The 22254-nt window shown below is 37.2% G+C and overlaps 2 protein-coding genes across 2 annotated transcripts; one reads left to right on the top strand and one right to left on the bottom strand.

Moving 5' to 3' along the window:
* Positions 1–91: 91 nt before the first annotated feature.
* On the top strand, positions 92–21659 carry LOC123560003 (zinc finger protein 678-like). The gene is made up of 7 exons (XM_045352203.2): positions 92–192; positions 3910–4036; positions 5334–6360; positions 7487–7614; positions 14531–14733; positions 15135–15290; positions 17022–21659. The coding sequence occupies exons 2-7, from the start codon at positions 3937–3939 to the stop codon at positions 17409–17411; spliced, it is 2004 nt and encodes a 667-aa protein (XP_045208138.2). The 5' UTR covers positions 92–192; positions 3910–3936; the 3' UTR covers positions 17412–21659.
* Positions 19162–20271, bottom strand: LOC128546291 (uncharacterized). The gene has a single exon (XM_053516688.1). It carries the CDS (start codon positions 20269–20271, stop codon positions 19162–19164), a length of 1110 nt encoding a protein of 369 aa, XP_053372663.1.
* Positions 21660–22254: the final 595 nt, after the last annotated feature.

Genomic DNA, 22254 nt, shown 5'->3' with positions numbered 1-22254 from the left:
TGATTTTTGATTTACATGCTTGATGTCCATTAACCAATTAAACAGACACTGGCTCTTAGAAAATATAGTTAAGTTTTAAAAACTAACCAATCATACTTGTCGCTACCCTTACAAAAAAACAAAACATTTTTATATGAGACGACAACGAAGCAAGTCAAATCATTGGGTAGCGCTTTCAACCAAGCCATTGCTGTAAGATCCTTGTACAAAATTCTGAAGACTTTCTTCCTCATATTGAGGAAAGAATACCTCATTGAATTTTTCTTGGTCATTACTCATAAAACGAACTTAAAAATTATCGTTGTTGAAAGTAACATTATCGGATGTTACTCTACATAAAACTAGTCTGCTAAAGTGAATATAGCTCGGCTGTCACAGACAATCGGACACAAACATTATGCAGTTCCCTAATTCACTTTATTATATATCATCTGCATAAAATACTCGCAAGGGTGTCATGCAATATTCATAGATAAATAGATAAATCCACATTAATCTTACAGAGCTTTAGATAGCTGCGTATTTGCATATTTTCGCAATTAAAAGTGCAGAAAACCCAATTGAATTCATACAGTGTGCATACTGAAACGCAATTAGAATTCCTCATATCCAATTCATTAAAAATCACTTGCGTATTTTCCATATTATAAAACGGGTATGAGACTTTAATGCCAGGCAACAGACTGGTTATAATGCAAAAAACTATAAAATACACAGAATGGCAACTGGAGATAATCCCGTGTTAGCGCGTTATCTTATTTCAAAGCGTTTGGCGACTTGATCAGTTGTGATCAAATCAACAGACGCTTACAGACTGTTGCTGTCCCATCACATAAAAAAAACTTATTCTGCATATTTCTGTAAGGAAATCCCCAATGAAATCCGTTGACATTCAAGCATAAAATTGCCTAGTCCAAATAATAGGACGTTTCAGGACAGCTTGATAACTTTGACTGTAGCTGTCTCTGTCATGTCCAAACTTATTCTACATATTTCTGTTAGGAAATCCCCAATGAAATCCATTGGGAACTATTTCTGGTACATGTACAAGGTATTTGCAATTATTACATCTCTGATAATGAATTTATGTTAACATTAAAGCATAAACTTGCCTTGTTGACATTTTATGAATGTATATTTTGTGTTTTGTTTCTGCAATTTAGTGTCATCGGCAGTCTGCTGTTTATTGAAACTGGTGCCAAGGTACATATCTCCTCGCACCTGTCACATCATATTTTCGAAGACTTAAGTCTCTTATTTAACAATATAAATTAAATTCAGCCCATTTGAAGTTTCTATGTACATGAATATTAATGTTTAATTTATTAAAGCAAGTAAGTCTGACCAGTATATTATGACTTTTTTTTATTTTTTAATGTTTTCGTTTTCCTGACAGTACGGGTAAGGCTCAGAGAGATGACAACTATAGAATATCAGATCATAAAATAAGTCATCCTGATAAGCCAAATGATTAAGGCTAAAAAATGACATTTTTATGCCCACGACATCTGCTGATGCGGGAGGCATATAGTGATTGTCCAGTCCGTCTGTCTGTTCGTTCGTCCATCCGTACGAGGATAACCAAATGGGACCGTTTCGTCTAGAATCAATACCCCTTACTAGAATGACTTGATACTAATGTAGATGTATTCTGTGACCATTCCTCATCTTCAGTCATCACCTGACCTCAGTTTGACCTTGACCTCATTTTGGACTTAGGTTGGTTTATATGGGCCATCTCTTGGTTAACCAAATGGGACCGTTTTGTCTAGCATCAATACCGCTTAACAAGAATGAATTGATACTAATACAGATGTAACCTGTGACCATTCCTCATCTTCAAACATCACCTGACCTCAGTTTGACCTAGACCTTGACCTCATTTTGGACTTGGGTTGCTTTATATGGGCCATCTCTTGGTTAACCAAATGGGACCGTTTCATTTACAAGAATGAATTGATACTAATACAGATGTAACCTGTGACCATTCCTCATCTTCAAACATCACCAGTCCTGACCTCAGTTTGACCTTGACCTCGTTTTGGACTTAGTTTGCTTTGTATCGACAAGGATGCCACCGGGGGCATCAAGCGTTTATTGAACGCAGCTCCTTGTTTGAATGTATATTTTGTGTTTTGTTTCTGCAATTTCGTGTTATCCGCAGTCCACACTGAAACCAGTGTCTAGGTAAATGTCTCCTCGCACCTGTTCACATCATATTTCCGAAGTTTTAAGTCTCTTATTTAAAATTATGAGTTATATTCAACCCATTTGAAGTTTCTAAATGAATGTTTAATTTATTGGAGCAAGTAAGTCTGGCCAGTATTTTATTACCTTTTTGGATTTTTCAATATTTACGTTTTCCTTACAGTAAAATGCAGATACGGATAAGGCTTAGAGGGATGACAACTATATAATATCAGATCATAAAATAAGTCATCCCGATAAGCCAAATGAATAAGGCTACATTAATCTGTCCTCTGTGGCCGAGTAGTTAAGCTTGCTGACTTCAAATCACTTGCCCCTCACCGATGTTGGTTTAAGCCTGACTCTGACAGGGTGTTGAATTATTCATGTGAGGAAACCATCTAGCTGGCTTACAGAAGATTGATGTTTCTACCAAGGTATCTGCTTGTGACGAAATAATGCACGGAGGGGTACCTGGGTCTTCCTTCACCATCAACAGGTCCCAGAAATGTCACAGATTAGCGATACAGCTAAATCTAGCTATATATAGCTAGAATTAGCTATAAAACAAATAACATAATGCAAAATATGTCAAACTCAAATACAGAATGGTCATTATCACGTCCCAGTTGTTTATAAAATGAAAGACAATTACACTAAACCAAGATCTGTGCTGTCATATTTTCAATAAATGCAGCAATTGTTTGCGATAAATCTTTGAAGAATATGTGTCACATGTGAGAATCACTGTTACTTATGACTAATTATGTCTCCCACACCACTGTGGTGGGAGACATATTGATTTACTCCTGTTTGTCTGTCTGTTTATCACAAATCTTGTCCCCACTCTAAGTCGAACATTTCTTATCTGATCTTCACCAAACTGGAACAAAATGTGTTTGCCAATAAGTCCTCAGCCAGGTTCGATAACTAGCCAAATCGGCCCAGGCACTTTTGAATTATGGCCCTTGAATTACTGATTGGAACCACTCTCCCAAAACACCCATACCACCAAAACCACTTTGAATCACTATAGGAACCTCTCATCCAAACCACTTTGAATCACTAAATGATTAGGCAGTTAAGGGAGAAATGCGCTTTTCTCAAAAGCAGCTCTAGTTTAGTGATTTATCACACAAATTCGTAACATGTATTGAAAGCCTGTAAATATCTTCTCATGTACCATGTGATGGATCTTCACAAAAATCAAGTTTGTTTCATACTTTGTTTCATACTTATATGGTCCTCCCTTGACCACTTTTAGGGGCCAACAGAACTAAAAACATAAAAAAACACTTTGAACAACTTCTTCTCTTGAACAACTTCATGGATCTCCACCAAACTTGGTCTCTAGTGTAATTGTATCTATCTCTCTCAATCTAATTTCAAATTGTCCGACTGTTTCCCATTTTGTACCTCCAGAACTAAACAAAATAAAACCTTTAAAACATTTAATGGACCTCTTAGATCAGTCCAGATGGTTCATCTAGCTTCCTTTTAGTGGCCAACAAAGCTAAAAGCAGAAAAAGCTTTAAACAACTTTTTCTTATGTCTCCTGTGATTGAACTCCACAAAATTTGGTCTCTAGCATCTATGTATGGACCTCTCTGAAGTTTGTGTAAATGGTTTTGATTGGCCCTACTGGAGTTAACTGCAGTCCAGGTATATTATCTGATATATTGTCAGCAGTTGTCTAAGAAAATTTATATTGTTTTATTTTAGGTCGGCTAGTGTACTTGTTGTGACAGGATGGATCCAAGTCAGACTGGGTATAGGTTAGATTGGAGGCTACCAATACCACCGGCTCACCCTGCAACTAGACCGGCATATCATAATGAAGTAGGACAAGGTAACGACAATCAGACATGTTCTAAATACCACTTTTCAAAAGAGATGACCTGGTTCCAAAGATCATTTATGAACAGAAAAAAACTTGTTTTTCAAAGAAAACTTTTTTATTTCAGTAGAATAAAGATCACCTTCAAATATTTGTCACTGTTTGGCTTTCCCAAATTTGGCTATTGTTGGTTTGACTGTGATTGTATAATGACATGTATATAAATATGCTATGAACTGACAGATGGCTATTGTGTTGTGTTTTTTTTGTAGACCGAATCCAAAACGTATATTCTGTAACTTCTGTTAAAAGGGTCTTGCCTCAAAACTCGAAAAGAAATGGTTTCTTATGTTATTATTCAAAATTTCTACAGTTATCATTAGATATGTCAGCAGAGGGAATATCTGCCTGCAGAGAGCTTCCTAGTCTAATCCCCAGCCTAGCTTAATGTTAACCACAGTGATATAATAATTCGTCTGTTGACCGCCAGAAGGTGTTATCAGCCTCCTTATTTCATATGCTGATAGCACCTTCTGGCTGTCAACAGAAAAATCATGATTTAAGACTATAAATCTAAATCCATAATTATTTCTTACCCATTGAAACAAGTGGCCAAGGTGTCAGTAACTTTCAAAGACTAAGTTTTGTCTCCAGAGCACAGAATTTTCCAGAATGTGATAGCCTGTAATAAAGTTGCATATCACTAATGCTTGGAAATATTGTGTTTAAACCATTAATGTATAGCAACCTATGGCACATTGTCAAGATGTTATAGTTGAATAACTCATCTTCTTACTTCTTTTGAATTAATTGCATAAAACTGTTTACAGGTATTCACAAGCAGTTATTTTAATAATTAACTTCAGTTTTGTCAGAGATTTTCAAGGTAACTTGGCTCAGGATTCTCTGATGTATCACTATGAAGAGTGTAATTTGTAAATAACTACAGGGGTCTTCGTGGCAAAAGGGTCAAGGTCACTGACTGGATCACATGCCCTTTACCACTGTTGGTTCAAAACCTCAGTTGAGGTGTTGAATCATTCTTATGTGCTTCTGCCCAGGTACCAGCCTGTGTCCTAAATAATTTTTGGAGGGATACCTGGGGACATTCTTCCTCCTCCATTACTTATAACTATGTCAGTGTAATGTTAAATCCAACAAAAATAGTAATTAAGTGCATGCGCTTCAGTTAGGACAAAGGTTACACATTTTCTTTGTACTAGTTCTTATATGAAAAAGAGGAATCCATAAATATTCTGTTGCTTTAGTTTTGTAAAATTTAAAATGTACTTCATTTTTTTTTTTTCAGATTTGAGGTCCTCATTACCATATGGTGTTGACTGTATGTTCCATTGTGGGGGTTGTGCTGCTATGTATCCAATGATATGGCAGCTCCACGAGCATTTACAGCTTCATGCTACTGGCGGGTCTTATCATTACAACCATCATACACGCACAGCTTTTCCAAAATATGACACCACGTGCCATGAAACACAGACTGATCTCGAAAGTTACGAGAAGGAGAGTAAAGTAACAAATCTTGTGTGCACTGAAACACAAACTGAAGAGACACTGACAAATGTTTTCTCTAGACGAGATTACACTGAAGATTCTAATGATGATGAAGAAAAAAATACTGGCGTAAACATAATAGTTAAGGTAGAGACACCAGAGTTTCAAGCAGATAGTGAATTTTCAAAGACTAATGAAGGCTCTGACAATGAAGTTAAAATTCCGATATTAACGCCCGACGATCCTTACTCTGGCGACACTGACGAGGGCTCAAATCTCTGGTATCCAGAGACCTATGATGATGATGAAGATGCTTCAACAGATAAGACAAAAAATGGAGAAACGAAGGACTTGGTGAAAAACATGATAAAGAATATTAAAGGTTTTGGAAATTCCAAATCGATTAAAAAAACTGTCAAAGAAAGAAAAGAAATAGGAAAGAAGAAAAAGCATTCTTTAAAATCAAACAAAAAAGATTTGCGAAAAAGTGGTCAAAGAAAACAGAAAAAGATTGATTATGCGACTGTGAAAAAACCTCCTATAAAGTGCAAATATTGCAATGAGTATTTTGCGAATAGTTTGCACGTGAAACGGCACTGTTTGAAAGAGCATCCATCGGAAAAAAATTATAAATGTAGGTATTGTGAAGAAGCCTTCGTGACTGAAGCAGAAATACAGAAACATCGGAAAAAACATTTACGTGAGAAGTACGAGTGTCACATTTGTAAAAAGCATTTGTCATCCACACAGAATCTTCAGGATCATATAACTATGCACACGGGTGAAAAAATGTTTGAATGTAAAGATTGTGGGACATACTTTAGGTATGAATATCTAACTGGAATGTTTTGTTTCATTTAGACACACTGCTGTGCTTTCTTAACCCTTACCCTGCTAAATTTCTATAATGAACTTGTCCATGTTTCAATTTGGACAGAACCATTAACTGTTAAAAGGGGTGTTCGCTGAAAATTTACTGACTGAACAGCGAACAGTGCAGACCATGATCAGACTGCACGGATGTGCAGGCTGATCTTGGTCTGCACTGGTCGCAAAGGCTGAATCACTTGCCGCCAGCAGGCTAAGGGTTAATGAGAAAATTCTTGCTTAGAAAACATTTCATTGCATTTTTTAACATTTAAGGAGTATGAGTGATATTGGCTGAAATGAGCCCCCATTACAGTAAAAAAAAATTGATATCGACAAAACAATTATTGAATCCGTCCGTCTGTCCGTTAGCAATTTCGTGTCCGCTCTGTAACTCTTGAACCCCTTGAAGGATTTCAAGGAAACTTGACACAAATGTTCACCATGCTTACAGGGTACTTAACTTCAGCCATAACTGTCCATGAAAGACAAAATTTAGCCATGTAGAGGTGTTAAATTCCCCAAATAATATCACCCAAATTACCCTCAGTATAGCTATTTCCAAATTGGCTGAAATTAGCAGGAAGTAAGGTGTGTATGTCACTATGTGTTTGGGTTTAGCGTCCTTTTCAACAGTTTTTCTGTCATATAAATGACGGTGTCTACTTGCAGCAGTAAGTACAACGCTCATCTTTATATTGGGCACTGAGAAAAGTGAAGCATGCTGCCTTACAGACAGCTCTTGTTATAGTTCTTATGGTGGTATAGGGACATGGCTAAATATTGTCATTTGAAGCTTCAGTTTCATCATGTCCATATTCTGTAAACTTGTTTTAGCTTTGTGTGTTTTCTTCGAGTTAATTTTTTTTGTGTAAATCAGGGGTAGGGTGGGGGAGGGGATTATTCCAGCTAATGTTAGATATGTATGTGCAACCTGGTCATAAATTTTGTTTCAAGTGAAAACAAAATTCAAAAGTTAAAGTTTAGCATTGGGAGGGGAGTGGGGGAGGACATGCACATATATGTTTTGTAAACTGGTTTTGTTGCTTGTTTGATGATATTTTGAACACAATTGCATTTCAGGAGTAGAAGTCAGTTGAGTTTACATGCTAGCAGAAGACATAATCCAAACTTCGATCACATGTGTGAAAATTGTGGTCGTGTGTTCAAGTGCCGCCAGAATTTAAAAGGCCATATAAAAATTTGTTTGGGTATGTTTATTTACTTCCTTTAAGTACTTACTCATATTCCAGTGATTATATACGATATACTGTGAAATCATTAATATTCGTGGGGGACTAATTTTTGTGGGTTACATGGTTGAGTCAATCCACGAAATTTAATCCCAACAAACAAGTAAAATTCCAATTCATTTTATGTTCGAAAGTTGAAATCTGCGAATTCATATCCCCACGAAATTGCCGTTTTGACCAAAACCACGAAATTTCATGTCCACAAAATTAAATGATTTTACAGTAGGTGTTGCACAAGATACAAATATAGTAAAGTGCTGTTTCATTCACAAGAACTGAACTACCTATAAGCACTACCATACATAAAACAGACAATTTTTTATACAGATACCAACTTGATAAACAAAATGTGAGCAATTAAAGAACTTGATAAAAGTTTCAGTATTGGCCTCAGGAAGGCTTGGTTCAGGTTTTTTATGCACCCTGAAGGGTGAGCATATTGTTGCCGCTTTGTCCGTCTATCCGTCACACTTTTGTCCGGATTATAACTTTAAAAGTGTTAATGGTATTTGATTGAAACTTCACAAAATGATAGAGCGCATTGACAGGAAGTGCAGTGTCAAAGAACCATATCTCTTTACCTAGTTTTTAGCTCACCTGTCACAAAGTGACAAGGTGAGCTTTTGTGATCGCGCGGCGTCCGTCGTCCGTCCGTACGTGCGTCCGTGCGTAAACTTTTGCTTGTGACCACTCTAGAGGTCACAATTTTCATGGGATCTTTATGAAAGTTGGTCAGAATGTTCACCTTGATGATATCTAGGTCAAGTTCGAAACTGGGTCACGTGCCTTCAAAAACTAGGTCAGTAGGTCTAAAAATAGAAAAACCTTGTGACCTCTCTATAGGCCATATATTTCACAAGATCTTCATGAAAATTGGTCAGAATGTTCACCTTGATGATATCTAGGTCAAGTTCGAAACTGGGTCACGTGCCGTCAAAAACTAGGTCAGTAGGTCTAAAAATAGAAAAACCTTGTGACCTCTCTAGAGGCCATATATTACACAAGATCTTCATGAAAATTGGTCAGAACGTTCAACTTGATGATATCTAGGTCTAGTTTGAAAGTGGGTCACATGCCGTCAAAAACTAGGTCAGTAGGTCTAAAAATAGAAAAACCTTGTGACCTCTCTAGAGGCCGTACTTTTCAATGGATCTTCATAAAAATTGGTCAGAATGTTCACCTTGATGATATCTAGGTCAAGTTCGATACTGGGTCATGTGCCTTCAAAAACTAGGTCAGTAGGTCAAATAATAGAAAAACCTTGTGACCTCTCTAGAGGCCATATTTTTCATGGGATCTGTATGAAAGTTGGTCTGAATGTTCATCTTGATGATATCTAGGTCAAGTTCGAAACTGGGTCAACTGCGGTAAAAAACTAGGTCAGTAGGTCAAATAATAGAAAAACCTTGTGACCTCTCTAGAGGCCATATTTTTCATGGGATCTGTATGAAAGTTGGTTTGAATGTTCATCTTGATGATATCTAGGTCAAGTTCGAAACTGGGTCAACTGCGGTCTAAAACTAGGTCAGTAGGTCTAAAAATAGAAAAACCTTGTGACCTCTCTAGGCGCCGTTATTTTCAATGGATCTTCATGAAAATTGATCAGAATGTTCAGCTTGATGATATCTAGGTCAGGTTCGAAACTGGGTCACATGCTTCAAAAACTAGGTCAGTAGTTTCAAATAATAGAAAAACCGTGTGACCTCTCTAGAGGCCATATTTTTGATGGGATCTGTATGAAAGTTGGTCTGAATGTTCATCTTGATGATATCTAGGTCAAGTTCGAAACTGGGTCAACTGCAGTCAAAAACTAGGTCATTAGGTCTAAAAATAGAAAAACCTTGTGACCTCTCTAGAGGCCATATTTTTCAATGAATCTTCATGAAAATTGGTCAGAATGTTCATCTTGATGATATCTAGGTCAAGTTCGAAACTGGGTCACGTGTAGTCATAAACTAGGTCAGTAGGTCAAATAATAAAAAAACCTTGTGACCTCTCTAGAGGCCATATTTCTCATGGGATCTGTATGAAAGTTGGTCTTAGTATTCATCTTGATGATATCTAGGTCAAGTTCGAAACTGGGTCAACTGCGGTCAAAAACTAGGTCAGTAGGTCTAAAAATAGAAAAACCTTTTGACCACTTTAGAGGCCATATTTTTCAATGGATCTTCATGAAAATTTGTCTGAATGTTCAGCTTGATGATATCTACATAAAATTTGAAACTGGGTCACGTGTGGTCAAAACTAGGTCAGTAGGTATAAAAATAGAAAAACCTTGTGACCTCTCTAGAGGCCATACTCTTCATGAGATCTTCATGAAAATTGGTGAGAATGTTCACCTTGATAATATCTATGTCAAGTTCAAAACTGGGTCATGTGCCTTCAAAAACTAGGTCATTATGTCAAATAAAAGAAAAACCTTGTGACCTCTCTAGAAGCCATATTTTTCAATGGATCTTCATGAAAATTGGGTCATGTGGAGAAGGTGAGCGATTCAGGACCATCATGGTCCTCTTGTTGAATTATCTGGCTTTGTTATACAAAATAAGGCTTGTCCGGAGTATAACTTGAAAAGTATTGATGGCATATGATTGAAACTTCACATTGTCATAGAGACTATTGAGACAAAGTGCATTGTCAAAGAATCCTATCTACTACTTTACCTAGTTTTGAATTATCTCCCTTTATTATACAAAATATGGCTTGTCCGGAGCATTACTTGAAAAGTATTAATGGCATTTCATTGAAACTTTATAAAATGATAGAGGCTATTGACAAGAAGTGCAGTGTCAAAGAAAGTACCATAGCTCTACCTAAACTAGTTTTTGAATTATCTCTTTATTCTATTTTCTTCTTTTTATTATTTCTCCTTTTTAGCTGTCACAAAGTGACAAGGTGAGCTTTTGTGATCGCGCAGCGTCCGTCGTCCGTGCGTGTGTAAACTTTTGCTTGTGACCACTCTAGAGGTCACATTTTTCATGGGATCTTTATGGAAGTTGGTCAGAATGTTCACCTTGATGATATCTAGGTCAAGTTCGAAACTGGGTCACGTGTGGTCAAAAACTAGGTCAGTAGGTCTAAAAATAGAAAAACCTTGTGACCTCTCTAGAGGCCATATTTTTCAATGGATCTTCATGAAAATTGGTCAGAATGTTCATCTTGATGATATCTAGGTCAAGTTCGAAACTGGGTCAACTGCGATCAAAAACTAGGTCAGAAGGTCAAATAATAGAAAATCCTTGTGACCTCTCTAGAGGTCATAATTTTCATGGGATCTGCATGAAAATTGGTCAGAATGTTCATCTTGATGATATCTAGGTCAAGTTAGAAACTGGGTCATGTCCGATCCTAAACTAGGTCAGTAGGTCAAATAATAGAAAAACCTTGTGACCTCTCTAGAGGCCGTATTTTTCATGGGATCTGCATGAAAATTGGTCAGAATGTTCATCTTCATGATATCTAGGTCAAGTTTGAAACTGGGTCAACTGCGATCAAAAACTAGGTCAATAGGTCAGATAATAGAAAATCCTTGTGTCCTCTCTAGAGGTCATATTTTTCATGGGATCTGCATGAAAATTGGTCAGAATGTTCATCTTGATGATATCTAGGTCAGATTTGAAACTGGATCACGTCCGGTCCAAAACTAGGTCAGTAGGTCAAATAATAGAAAAACCTTGTGACCTCTGTAGAGGCCAGATTTTTCATGGGATCTGCATGAAAATTGGTCAGAATGTTCATCTTGGTAATATCTAGGTCAGGACTGGAACTGGGTCAAATGCGGTCAAAAACTAGGTCAGTAGGTCAAATAATAGAAAAAACTTGTGACCACTCTAGAGGCCATATTTTTCATGGGATCTTTATGAAAGTTGGTCTGAATGTTCATCTTGATGATATCTAGGTCAAGTTTGAAACTGGGTCAACTACGGTCAAAAACTAGGTCATTAGGTCTAAACATAGAAAAGCCTTGTGACCTCTATAGAGGCCATATTTTTCAATGGATCTTCATGAAAATTGGTGAGAATTTTCACCTTGATGATATCTAGGTCAAGTACAAAACTGGGTCACATGCCTTTAAAAACTAGTACATTATGTCAAATAATAGAAAAACCTTGTGACCTCTCTAGAGGCCATATTTTTCAATGGATCTTCATGAAAATTGGTCAGAATTTTTATCTTGATGATATCTAGGTCAAGTTCAGAACTAGGTCACATGAGCTCTAAAACTAGGTCACTATGTCAAATAATAGAAAATAACGACGTCATACTCAGTTCATGTGAGGACAGGTGAGCGATTCAGGACCATCATGGTCCTCTTGTTTTTGTTTCTAATACGTTATTCCCCATATTGGGACAAGCACATGCATCAGGGAGCATCATTTGGTTTTACCGATTCCTTGTTTTCCTATGTTGTATAGATACATGTATAGGTAAAGAAGGGTAAAGGTCTGAGATTTCTTCAGTTTTAGCCTTTATGTTAATTTGTAAAAACTCTAATAAAGTTAGGTAGGTGATGGGAACCTTTGATTTATTGAGGAAATTTCTATAATAGGGGCTGACAGTGTTTATAAAGTGATTGCTCTAAAAAAAATACTTTACCAGTAATGTAAAAAGTGTCAGTTCACATTATTGGCAGTAATGATACATGATAGTAACCATTAGACTGATAGTGCCTATAGATAGTGCCTATATACTGGTAGTGCCTATAGATTTACTGAAAATTTTTCAAAGATGTAATAGCTTCCATCTGTCTGTTCTAAGTTATGCAAATGTAATACTGTAAAATCATTTATATTCGTGGGGGACTAATTTTCGTGGATTTCGTGGTCGAGTAAATCCACGAAATTTAATCCCAATGAACAAGCAAAATTCCCATTTATTTCATGTTCAAAAGTTGAAATCCAATAATTCGTATCCCCACGAAATTGCCGTTTTGATCAAAACCACGAAATTTCATGCCCACAAAATTAAATGATTTTACAGTAATAGGACATTGAAATTAAAGCAGTTTGATTAATGTGAATTCCATATTGTAACAGTTACTCTTCTCACTTTAGAAAAAATGTACATACAAGATATGTAGCCAGCCCAATACACACCTCAGTGTTTGATCAGCCACATTACAGTTTAGTTTTTTGTTTAAAAGGATATTTAAACTGCTATTTTTAGCTCACCTGAGCACAAAGTGCTCAGGGTGAGGTATTGTGATCGCTCACCGTCCGGCGTCCGTCCGTCCGTCCGTCCGTTGTACGTCCGTCCGTTGTCCGTCCACACTTTCCTTTAAACAACATCTCCTCCTAAACCAACAGGCCAATTTTGATGAAACTTCACAGAGATGTTCCTTGGATGGTCTTCTTTAAAAATTGTTCAAAGAATTGAATTCCATGCAGAACTCTGGTTGCCATGGCAACCGAAAAGAAAAACTTTAAAAATCTTCTTCTCAAAAACCAGAAGCCCTAGAGCTTAGATATTTGGTGTGAAGCATTGCCTAGTGGACCTCTACCAAGTTTGTTCAAATCATGACCCCGGGGTCAAAATTGACCCCGCCCCAGGGGTCACTTGATTTTACATAGGAAAATCTTAAAAAATCTTCTTCTCAGAAACCAGAAGCCCTAGAGCTTAGTTATTTGACATGTAACATTGCCTAGTGGACCTCTACTAAAATTGTTCAAATCATGACCCCGGGATAAAAATTGACCCCACCCCAGGGGTCACTTGATTTTACATAGATTTCTATAGGAAAATCTTCAAAAAAAATTAAAAAATAAACCAGAAGGCCTAGAGCTTAGATATTTGACATGTAGCATTGCGTAGTGGACCTCTACAACATTTGTTCAAATCATGACCCCCGGGGTCAAAATTGACCCCGCCCCAGGGGTCACTTGATTTTATACAGGAAAATCTTCAAAAATTTTCTAAAAATAAACCAGTAGGCCTAGATCTTAGATATTTGACATGTAGCATTGCCTAATAGACTTCTACAAAAAATTTTCAAATCATGACCCCCGGGGGACCCCGTCCCATGGGGTTACTTGATTGTACATAGAAAAATCTTCAAAATTTTCTAAAAATAAACCAGAATGCCTAGAGCTTAGATATTTGACATGTAGCATTGCCTAGTGGACCTCTACAAAATTTGTTCAAATCATGACCCCCGGGGTCAAATTGACCCCGTCCCATGGGGTTACTTGATTGTACATAGAAAAATCTTCAGAATTTTCGAAAAATAAACCAAAAGGCCTAGAGCTTAGATATTTGACATGTAGCATTGCCTAGTGGACCTCTACAAAATTTGTTCAAATCATGACCCCCGGGGTCAAAATTGACCCCCGCCCCAGGGGTCACTTGATTTTATATAGGAAAATCTTAGATATTTGATATGTAGCATTGCCTATTAGACTTCTACAAAATTTGTTCAAATCATGACCCCCGGGATCAAACTGACCCCGTCCCATGGGGTTACTTGATTGTACATAGGAAAATCTTCAAAATTTTCTAAAAATAAACCAGAAGGCCTAGAGCTTAGATATTTGACATGTAGCATTGCCTAGTGGACCTCTATAAAATTTGTTCAAATCTTGACCCCCAGGTTCAAATTGACCCAGCCCCAGGGGTAACTTTATTGTACGTAGGGAAATCTTCATAAATTTGCTAAAAATAAACCAGAAGGCCTAGATCTTAAAGCTTTAGCTAAGAAATTTGTTCAAGCAAGCAACTCTACTCAGGTGAGCGATATAGGGCCATCATGGCCCTCTTGTTATACTTACTAATTTTTGACCAGCTTGTGAGATTTTGGAAAAGGATTTACCTGCAATACAGATTTATGTATGTACATTTTATTGTACTAGCTGGGTTATTATTATTATTTTTTTTACAGATATCAGACCTTTCCGTTGTGAAATTTGTGGAAAGAGATTTCCACGGAACACAAATTTGAATGTGCATATGCGTAAACACACTGGGGAGAAGCCATTTGTATGTCATACATGTGGTATGAAGTTCATGCATTCTAACACACTGACCAAACATATGCTGGTGCATACAGGAGAGAGAAAATATAGCTGTGATCTATGTGGCATGGTAAGTGACAATATTAGGGACCTCTGTGGCCGAGTGGCTAAGGTCGCTAACATAAAAATCACTTGCCCCTCACCAGGGGCCCTAACTCTGGAACCCATTGTGGAATATGGCTGGGTCAAAAAAGAAACCAAGATCTTATGGTGATACAACTAACGGCCCCTGAAAGGGTAAAAAAATGGCTATTTTGGTGATCTCCATATTCAAAGACAACATAGCTTTCTATAGGACCATGTTCACAGATTTCAATACTTGCGCTTTATTTTACCTTCTGACATACTTTCTTGTTATTGATGACATGTAGGCAAATTTTACTCAGGTGAGTGATCCAGGGTCATCATGACCCTCTTGTAGATATTTAGCAGGGCAACGGTTAAAGCTTAATTCTGTCAATATGTTTTCAGAAATTCAAAGCCCACAATGCACTGAAGGATCATATTCGTATCCACAACCAGGAGAAGCGATTTACCTGCCAGTATTGTGGGAAAGGGTTTATCAAGAAGTGTAACATGGTCACACATATCAGACAGCATACTGGAGAGACCCCGTACAAGTGCCATGTAAGTTTTCTCTCTCTTTGTAAACTTATAGCTAGGGATGTCAACGAATACCAAAACTGGTATCCGAATATTCGGTCAACCATCCGAACGAATATCCGGATATTCGTTCCGCATATAACTTCTTTTTTCTGATGACCTAAACGTATTTATATAAAGGTTTATAACGTTTTTCTAGGACCCGTCGTACTTGCAATAAATTAGCGGTCGCCATTTTGAAATGGAAGAAAGATAACTCTGACAAGATTTTTCTACTTTCGGTTTAGTTTTATTATGCAAATTGGAAGGATTCGAATCCCTTCTGTCAGTAATATGTAATTAGTTATATTAGTCCGGGTCCAAAATATATTCTTTCAAAAATAGGCTTTATATAATGGCAAACTCGGTATGAAAAACGGATTTGTTTCTTTAAATGCACAAACATTATCAAGTGCAGCGCCGATATTTATCGGCAAATGTTTGTCACAGCCGTCGTCAATAAAAGAGCATATAATGCACGTGCACTAATTATCACTTTTGCACTCTCTTGCATCTTTTCTTTAAAGCTGCAATATTTGCCGACGATTTGTAAACACGTGTTTTAAATTATGCTTAATTATTAATTGACAATAATTGCATTGTTTGATCAAACAGGACTAGCTAAGATGACAAGTATGTTTCGCACACCTTTCGGGTAGGTGTCATCGCCATGGCGACTGTGTATTACGTTTTGACACGCTATCTACGTGACGAAAAATTATAATGCTATGAACATGAAAATAAATATTTCAGTAATCTGTATAGTACTACCGAATATTCGAATACTTAAATTAGATCCGAATATTCGGACCCGTGACCGAATAATCGGATATCCGGATATCCGTTGACATCCCTACTTATAGCACAAAACAGGGACTTTTTGGTTATGGAAACGTTCACTTTTCAGTCTTTTTTTTGTGCAAATCTTGTAATTTTTATCCAGCATTCTGTAACTGGGACCATTGAGTGCAAAATCTTTGTCATCAGTTCAAAAATTCTTTCAACATTTCTTGCTTTTCGGTTGTTGAGGTATAGACTATTTGCATTAAAAAGTTTGTCAGCAGTTTTAAAAATGTCATTTGGTGACAATAACAAATGACAGGTTAGAATTTGTTTCTGTTGATTTAATTCTTCAACAGTATTTCGGCCATATAACATTAGCCAGCAGAGTCAGCTTAATACAATCTTCCCTGTCAGATAGGCTCCATGGCTGAGTGGTTAAGCTGACTGTAAATCACATGTGCCTTACAGCTGTGGGTTCAAGCCTTGCTTGGGTTGTTCTGTGAGGAAGCAATCCAGGCCTGTGGTTCTACCAGTGTACCCACCCATGCCTGAAAGCTTTTGAGGGTCACCTTGGGACCCTGTCCTCCATTTAGAGTTGGAAAGATGCCATTTAACCTGACTTGTGATGTTGAAACTTAAAACCAAACCAAAGAAAGTAGGAAGACTGATGATTCCGATTGTTTTGGGGAAATGTTTCACATTGTACAGTTTAACTTGCCTTAATGGCCACCTGTATTAAGCAGCCAGTCTGCTAACTTTCCGAATTGATATTTTGCAGCTACCTGCATTGAACAGTCAATTTGTGTCTCACTTGCCTACAGCGGCCAGATTGTGCCTCTCGCTTAGCTGGCTGCTTGACACAGACTACTGTATGTTAGTATTCATATTTAATACTGATAAATCTAATTACTGTGATTTTATTGTATTTAACAGATTTGTGGACAGGGATACAAGCAGAATGTGTTACTCAGAACTCACATGCAGACACATAAAAATGAGCCACCAAATCTTCAGTCGAGCTCACATCAACCAGTGTCTCCACCACAACAGCAGCATATCATGTCTACACCACAGCATTCACAGTCTATGTCTCTATCAACCATATCACAGTCCATGCCGCACCAGGATATGTCCCATCCTGTAACGCTTTCCACACCCTACCAGGATATGTCCCGCCCCATAACACAGTCGACACAGCACCAGGATATATGCAAGTCAGTTCAGCCTACTAGATCTCTGCAGCAGTTAGAATCGATTCAAGCACATTCACAACCCCCGGAATCCACTGAGGGTTATACTGGTTACATGATGACAAGGATGTAAATTACTATTTACATAACAATGTGACAGTATGCTGATAAATGTTTGTATTTACCAAATGGCAGTATGTATGATCATAGGATCATTTTAAACTCCACTATTCAAAGAACAGGCAGAGCTATTACACTCACTGGTTTGTTTGCATCAACTTTGGTGTCCACATACCGATTGGGTTAATTTTTTTATGACTTTAGAGTGTCAGTGCATAAAGGATACCTCGTTGCACAATATTCTTTACTGAGTGCTTCAAAGCCTTGCAACTAAAATTAAGTTAGTAAGTAAAGGTATACTAGGCCCAAATTACATATTTTGAAAACATGAACAAATCCTACATATAGTTTATGTAAACATAAAATTTACATGTTAACAGTACTATGCATTAAGTCTGTATACATGTATAGCTGTACACAGTATAAATGTGTACTACGCTAAAAAACTGGAAGTTTTTTTTAAACAATCGACTATTAATGCATGACATTTAGTTATGAATGTAGCTCTGCATACACAGTTGATTTATATTTTTAGTAAAGTTAAATATATTTGATGAGGATTTTCTACATTTTTAATAAATACCTAACTTGTTGAGACTCTTGCTTCATGGAACTTACTAGGTAACTTTTAGGAAAGCATTAATTCTTCCAGATTGAATATACACCACATTGAATGTACACTGTTAAACCTTGGTCAGGGCATTGAATTCTTAATATGAGGAAGTCATCCAGCTAGCTTAAGGAGGGTCGGTGGTTCTGCCCTGGTGCCGACTGGTTATGAAATAATGTACGGAGGGGCACCTTGGGTCTTCCTTTACCATCAAAAGCCTGGAATTGCCATAATATTATGAATTGTAACTTTGTAACAAAAACAAATATACAGTCAATGTGTGAGTACGTCCGATAGGTGTGAATTTATGTTTGTTTATCTTTAATAGAATGACACCATGCACAATTCAAATGGATTGAAACTTCACACACTTATTCTCTTTGATAGGCTTTCATGCAGTACACAGATTCCAAGCTACTTTGCATTTTTACAAAATTATGCCTCGCACCATCTGGTTAAGTTGTTTTATGTAAGCTGGTATCTTAGTTTTACTCAGTCATGTTGCAGAGTGAAAAAGTTTGCATAAATCATGTTGCAGAATAAAGGTTAAAGTTTGCATAAATGATTTTACAGAATATAGGTTTAAGTTTACATTAATTGTGAATGATGGTACAGATGAAATTTTTACAGTTTACATAAATCATGTTGCAGAATGTCAACTGCTTTGTTTTAACGTGACTGTCTGTGTTGAATTTAAATAATTCAATTTTATAGATATATGTTAAAATGATTTTATACTTTATGTAAACATTTATTACATCACCGAAAATATGTTATGCTTTGAGTATGGGTTTTTGTAAGTTTTTATCCTAGACAAAATTTTAAGTATCTATACACATTAATCATGTGCCAGGGGAGCGGTGGTCTAGTTGTTAAGGTGTTGGCCGCTCAACCCGGAGGTCGTGGGTTTGAGCTCCACTGGGGTCACAACCATGACTTCTCATATGACACCAGTACTGGTTTTTCCAGGAAACGGACTCGAGAGTGGTTCCAATAAGGTCAAAGCTTTCATAACAATCGAGCTAAAATATGTGATAAATACAGATATACTGCATACACAGACGTCATCAGCCGAGTTCCATCCGTCAACAGGTGTTTCGCCCCTTAACTCGGAACACCCTCTTGATGGTGGGGCAGGTAGGGCGATCAACCCCTACCCCGTCTGTGTTGGCTTCCAGCATGTATTGCTACGCTGTAGCCAAAGCCAACATGAGGCTCTCTCAGCAGCTTTGCTGAGGACATGGACTGATGTCTTCCTTGTTGCTCCTTTGATGCCCAATGCCCCAAGCATTCTCCACACTGAACTGGATGGGAAGCCGCGGCATCCTACTTCTACAGGGAAGACCCATGTTTTCCAACCGTTCCCTCTGCATGTGTTGGCTAGCTCTTCGTACTTTTCCCTCTTTAACTCATTCGACTCTTCAACTCTCTCTTCCCAAGGCACTGTTAACTCCACCATAATTACTGTCTTTGGATTTCTGGACCAAATAACGATGTCAGGTCTGAGAGTTGTGTGGGCGATTTCTTCAGGAAATTGTAACTTCTTTCCTAGATCTGCCCGCAGGTCCCAGCTTTTAGAGTTCTGCAAGATACCTCTCTCTACTGTGGACACAGGTTTCTTCTCTCCTTCTCTAACAAAGTTGATTAAATGGCTTTTTGGAATCAGAGGTTTAACTTTCCTTCTTTCCTTTTCAAGGACATGTGCCAATTCGCCGAGGACCTTGTCATGCCGCAATCTGTACCGCCCCTGAGACAAAGCGGTAGGGCAGCCTGATAGAATATGGCGCAACGACCCTTTCTTCTCACAAAGTGGACAGGTTTGGTCTTCTGTCAGCTTCCACTGGTACAAATTTGTTGGTGTTGGGAGCATGTCATATACTGAACGTAGGAGAAAGCTTAGCTGGAGTGGTTCGTAAGTCCACAACTCGTTCCAAGTGAGTTTCCTCTCTGGTACTGTCCATTTTGTCCAGTTGCCTTGACTACCAAACTGAACTGCCTTTGCTGACCTTTCTTGCTCCTCAGACCGTCTAATCTCTGACTGTACCATAGATCTTCTCTCTTGAAGGTTAGCGTCCGCCCAACTTTGATGGCTTCTTGTACCTAGACCTTCTCTTCCTCTGTTCGTAGAGCCAACAATGTCTTGGTGTTTGAGACTACTTTCAGCCCTTTCAACTTCATGGCTTACTGACCACTTTCTACCAGTTCGGATGTCTATGCCTGCACCACTGATCTTGTTATCAGTAAAATAGTGTAAACTTATCATGTGACAGAATTTAAGTAAATGTACATATCTATCTTTTGAAAAATCTAGATAATATGAAACACAAGTAATGAAATCATGGACAACTCCCATTATCTCTTACAGTGAAAGCCAACAATTCATTTGCAGCAATTATTTTGGCAAAATATACTCGTCAGAAATAAAGGGATTATTTCATTGAAATAGAATATATGTTATATAGGAATTTTGCATTTGTAATGCTGCATTTTTGTTGCATTTTCTTGTTGTTCTGTTGCTTGATAGATTCTGTTAGTGACTTACTAACAGATGGCTGTATATAAGAGATATATTACAGGAAAGTGTCCCTTATTTTCGTTGATCTTTTAATTGTCTCCTACCGTCTGAAAAAGCTTATGCTTTTAACTGAACTGCTATTTGGTTCCATAATGTTCAATTGTCTGCCATTAATTATAGCATTTTTTGCTTCTTTTTGTTACAAATTTTGTCTTAGTTCCGCAAAGAACATTAAAATGAAGATGATCAAATTTTATAAATTTCTTTATTTATATCTGTTTACTGCAAATACTGTATCCATAGTAACTGCTTTACTTCTATTGTCCTTGTAAGGTGGTGTTTTGCATTTATACATGTGCTTAAAAATGCTACAATGTATCTTTGTTTGAGAGTCAGAGTTGGGGAAACTTTCTTTAATGATTTGGAGAATGTCTCCTGCATATACTGTGATCTTTAAACTCACCAGTTCTTGGTGAGAGCAGAGTTTGGCAGAGCGTTGTATTTTTATTATTCAACTTGTTTAAAAAAATCAGCTTGAAAAAAAATTCCTGATACGTAAGCTGTATGTTTTATAGGACTTTATAAGCTTCATATGTATTGGTAAGTGTGTAAAGATGATGGATAGAATTGTTGTTTGCTTTTACTGCCATGTTGCAAATTTATACAATAATATAACTTATCACTGAACTTTTACCAATATTTTTGACTGATATATTAACCTTTAGCCTGCTAACAGCAAGTGATTCTGCCTTTGCGACCAGTGCAGACCAGGATCAACCTGCACGTCCCTGCAGGCGGATCATGGTTTGCACTGTTCGCTATTCAGTCAGTAAATTTTCTGTGAACATCCCTTCAAATAATAAATGGTACTGCCCAAATTGAATGATGGACCAGTCCATTTTAGAAATTTGGCAGGGTAATGGTCAACTGATTTGATGTTTGTAGAACATTTTCTTGTGTCATTGGTTAATGTCTGGCTTTGACTTATATACATGTGAATTATATTTGTTATCTAATATAGTATTTTAACATTTTTAGGTAGATTGACTTTACTTGTTAATTTTATATACTTTAAATGCAAAGCTATTGTATGTTACTTAAGGAGAAATTTTGGTATATTAAAAAGTATTATAAAAGGCTTCTGTTTCGTGTCACATGTGAACCAGTATGTTTACTTTGTTAATTAAAACCATATGTGTCACTAAATTTAATGCTTATCATGCTGGAACAATTGATTGTCTTTGCGACCTGTGTAGATCATGATCAGCCTGCACATCTGATCATGATCTGCACTGTTTGCTATTCAGTCAGTATCTCTTTGGTAAGCACCCCTTTTAACAGTCAATGGTACTGTCCAAATTGAAATATGAACAAGTTCATTATAGAAATTTAGCCTGGTAAGGGTTAATGATATGGTATGATAAAGTTATTAAATCTGAATAAAATTCGATACTTGTTGATGTCTTGGTTAAAGATTAATATCTTTCTTGATATATATATCTAACACCAGAAATTATTTTGTAATACAGTGTACACTTACTGCTTAAATGGTTATAAACTTTCCATGGTATCATCTTTTGCATTGTAGGAACTTGCGTGGCCAAGTGGTTTAGGTCATTGACTTTGAATCACGTGCCCCGCACAGCTCTGGGTTTGATACCTTGCATTTGGTGTAGAATTCTTTCATATGAGGAAGCGGTCCATCTGGCATGTTAAAGGTCATTGGTTGTA

This window comes from Mercenaria mercenaria, chromosome 10 (assembly GCF_021730395.1).
Source record: "Mercenaria mercenaria strain notata chromosome 10, MADL_Memer_1, whole genome shotgun sequence".
NCBI classification, from domain to species: Eukaryota; Metazoa; Mollusca; class Bivalvia; order Venerida; family Veneridae; genus Mercenaria; species Mercenaria mercenaria.
Note: the sequence above shows the minus strand (reverse complement) of the source record. Positions and strands in the feature narration are given on the sequence as shown.

Coding starts and splice junctions, on each gene's coding strand:
- LOC123560003 (XM_045352203.2), top strand. CDS start 3,937: ATGGATCCAAGTCAGACTGGGTATAGGTTAGATTGGAGGCTACCAATA. Junction 14,734..15,134: donor GCTGTGATCTATGTGGCATG/GTAAGTGACAAT, acceptor ATATGTTTTCAG/AAATTCAAAGCCCACAATGC. Junction 15,291..17,021: donor AGACCCCGTACAAGTGCCAT/GTAAGTTTTCTC, acceptor TGTATTTAACAG/ATTTGTGGACAGGGATACAA.
- LOC128546291 (XM_053516688.1), bottom strand. CDS start 20,271: ATGATAAGTTTACACTATTTTACTGATAACAAGATCAGTGGTGCAGGC.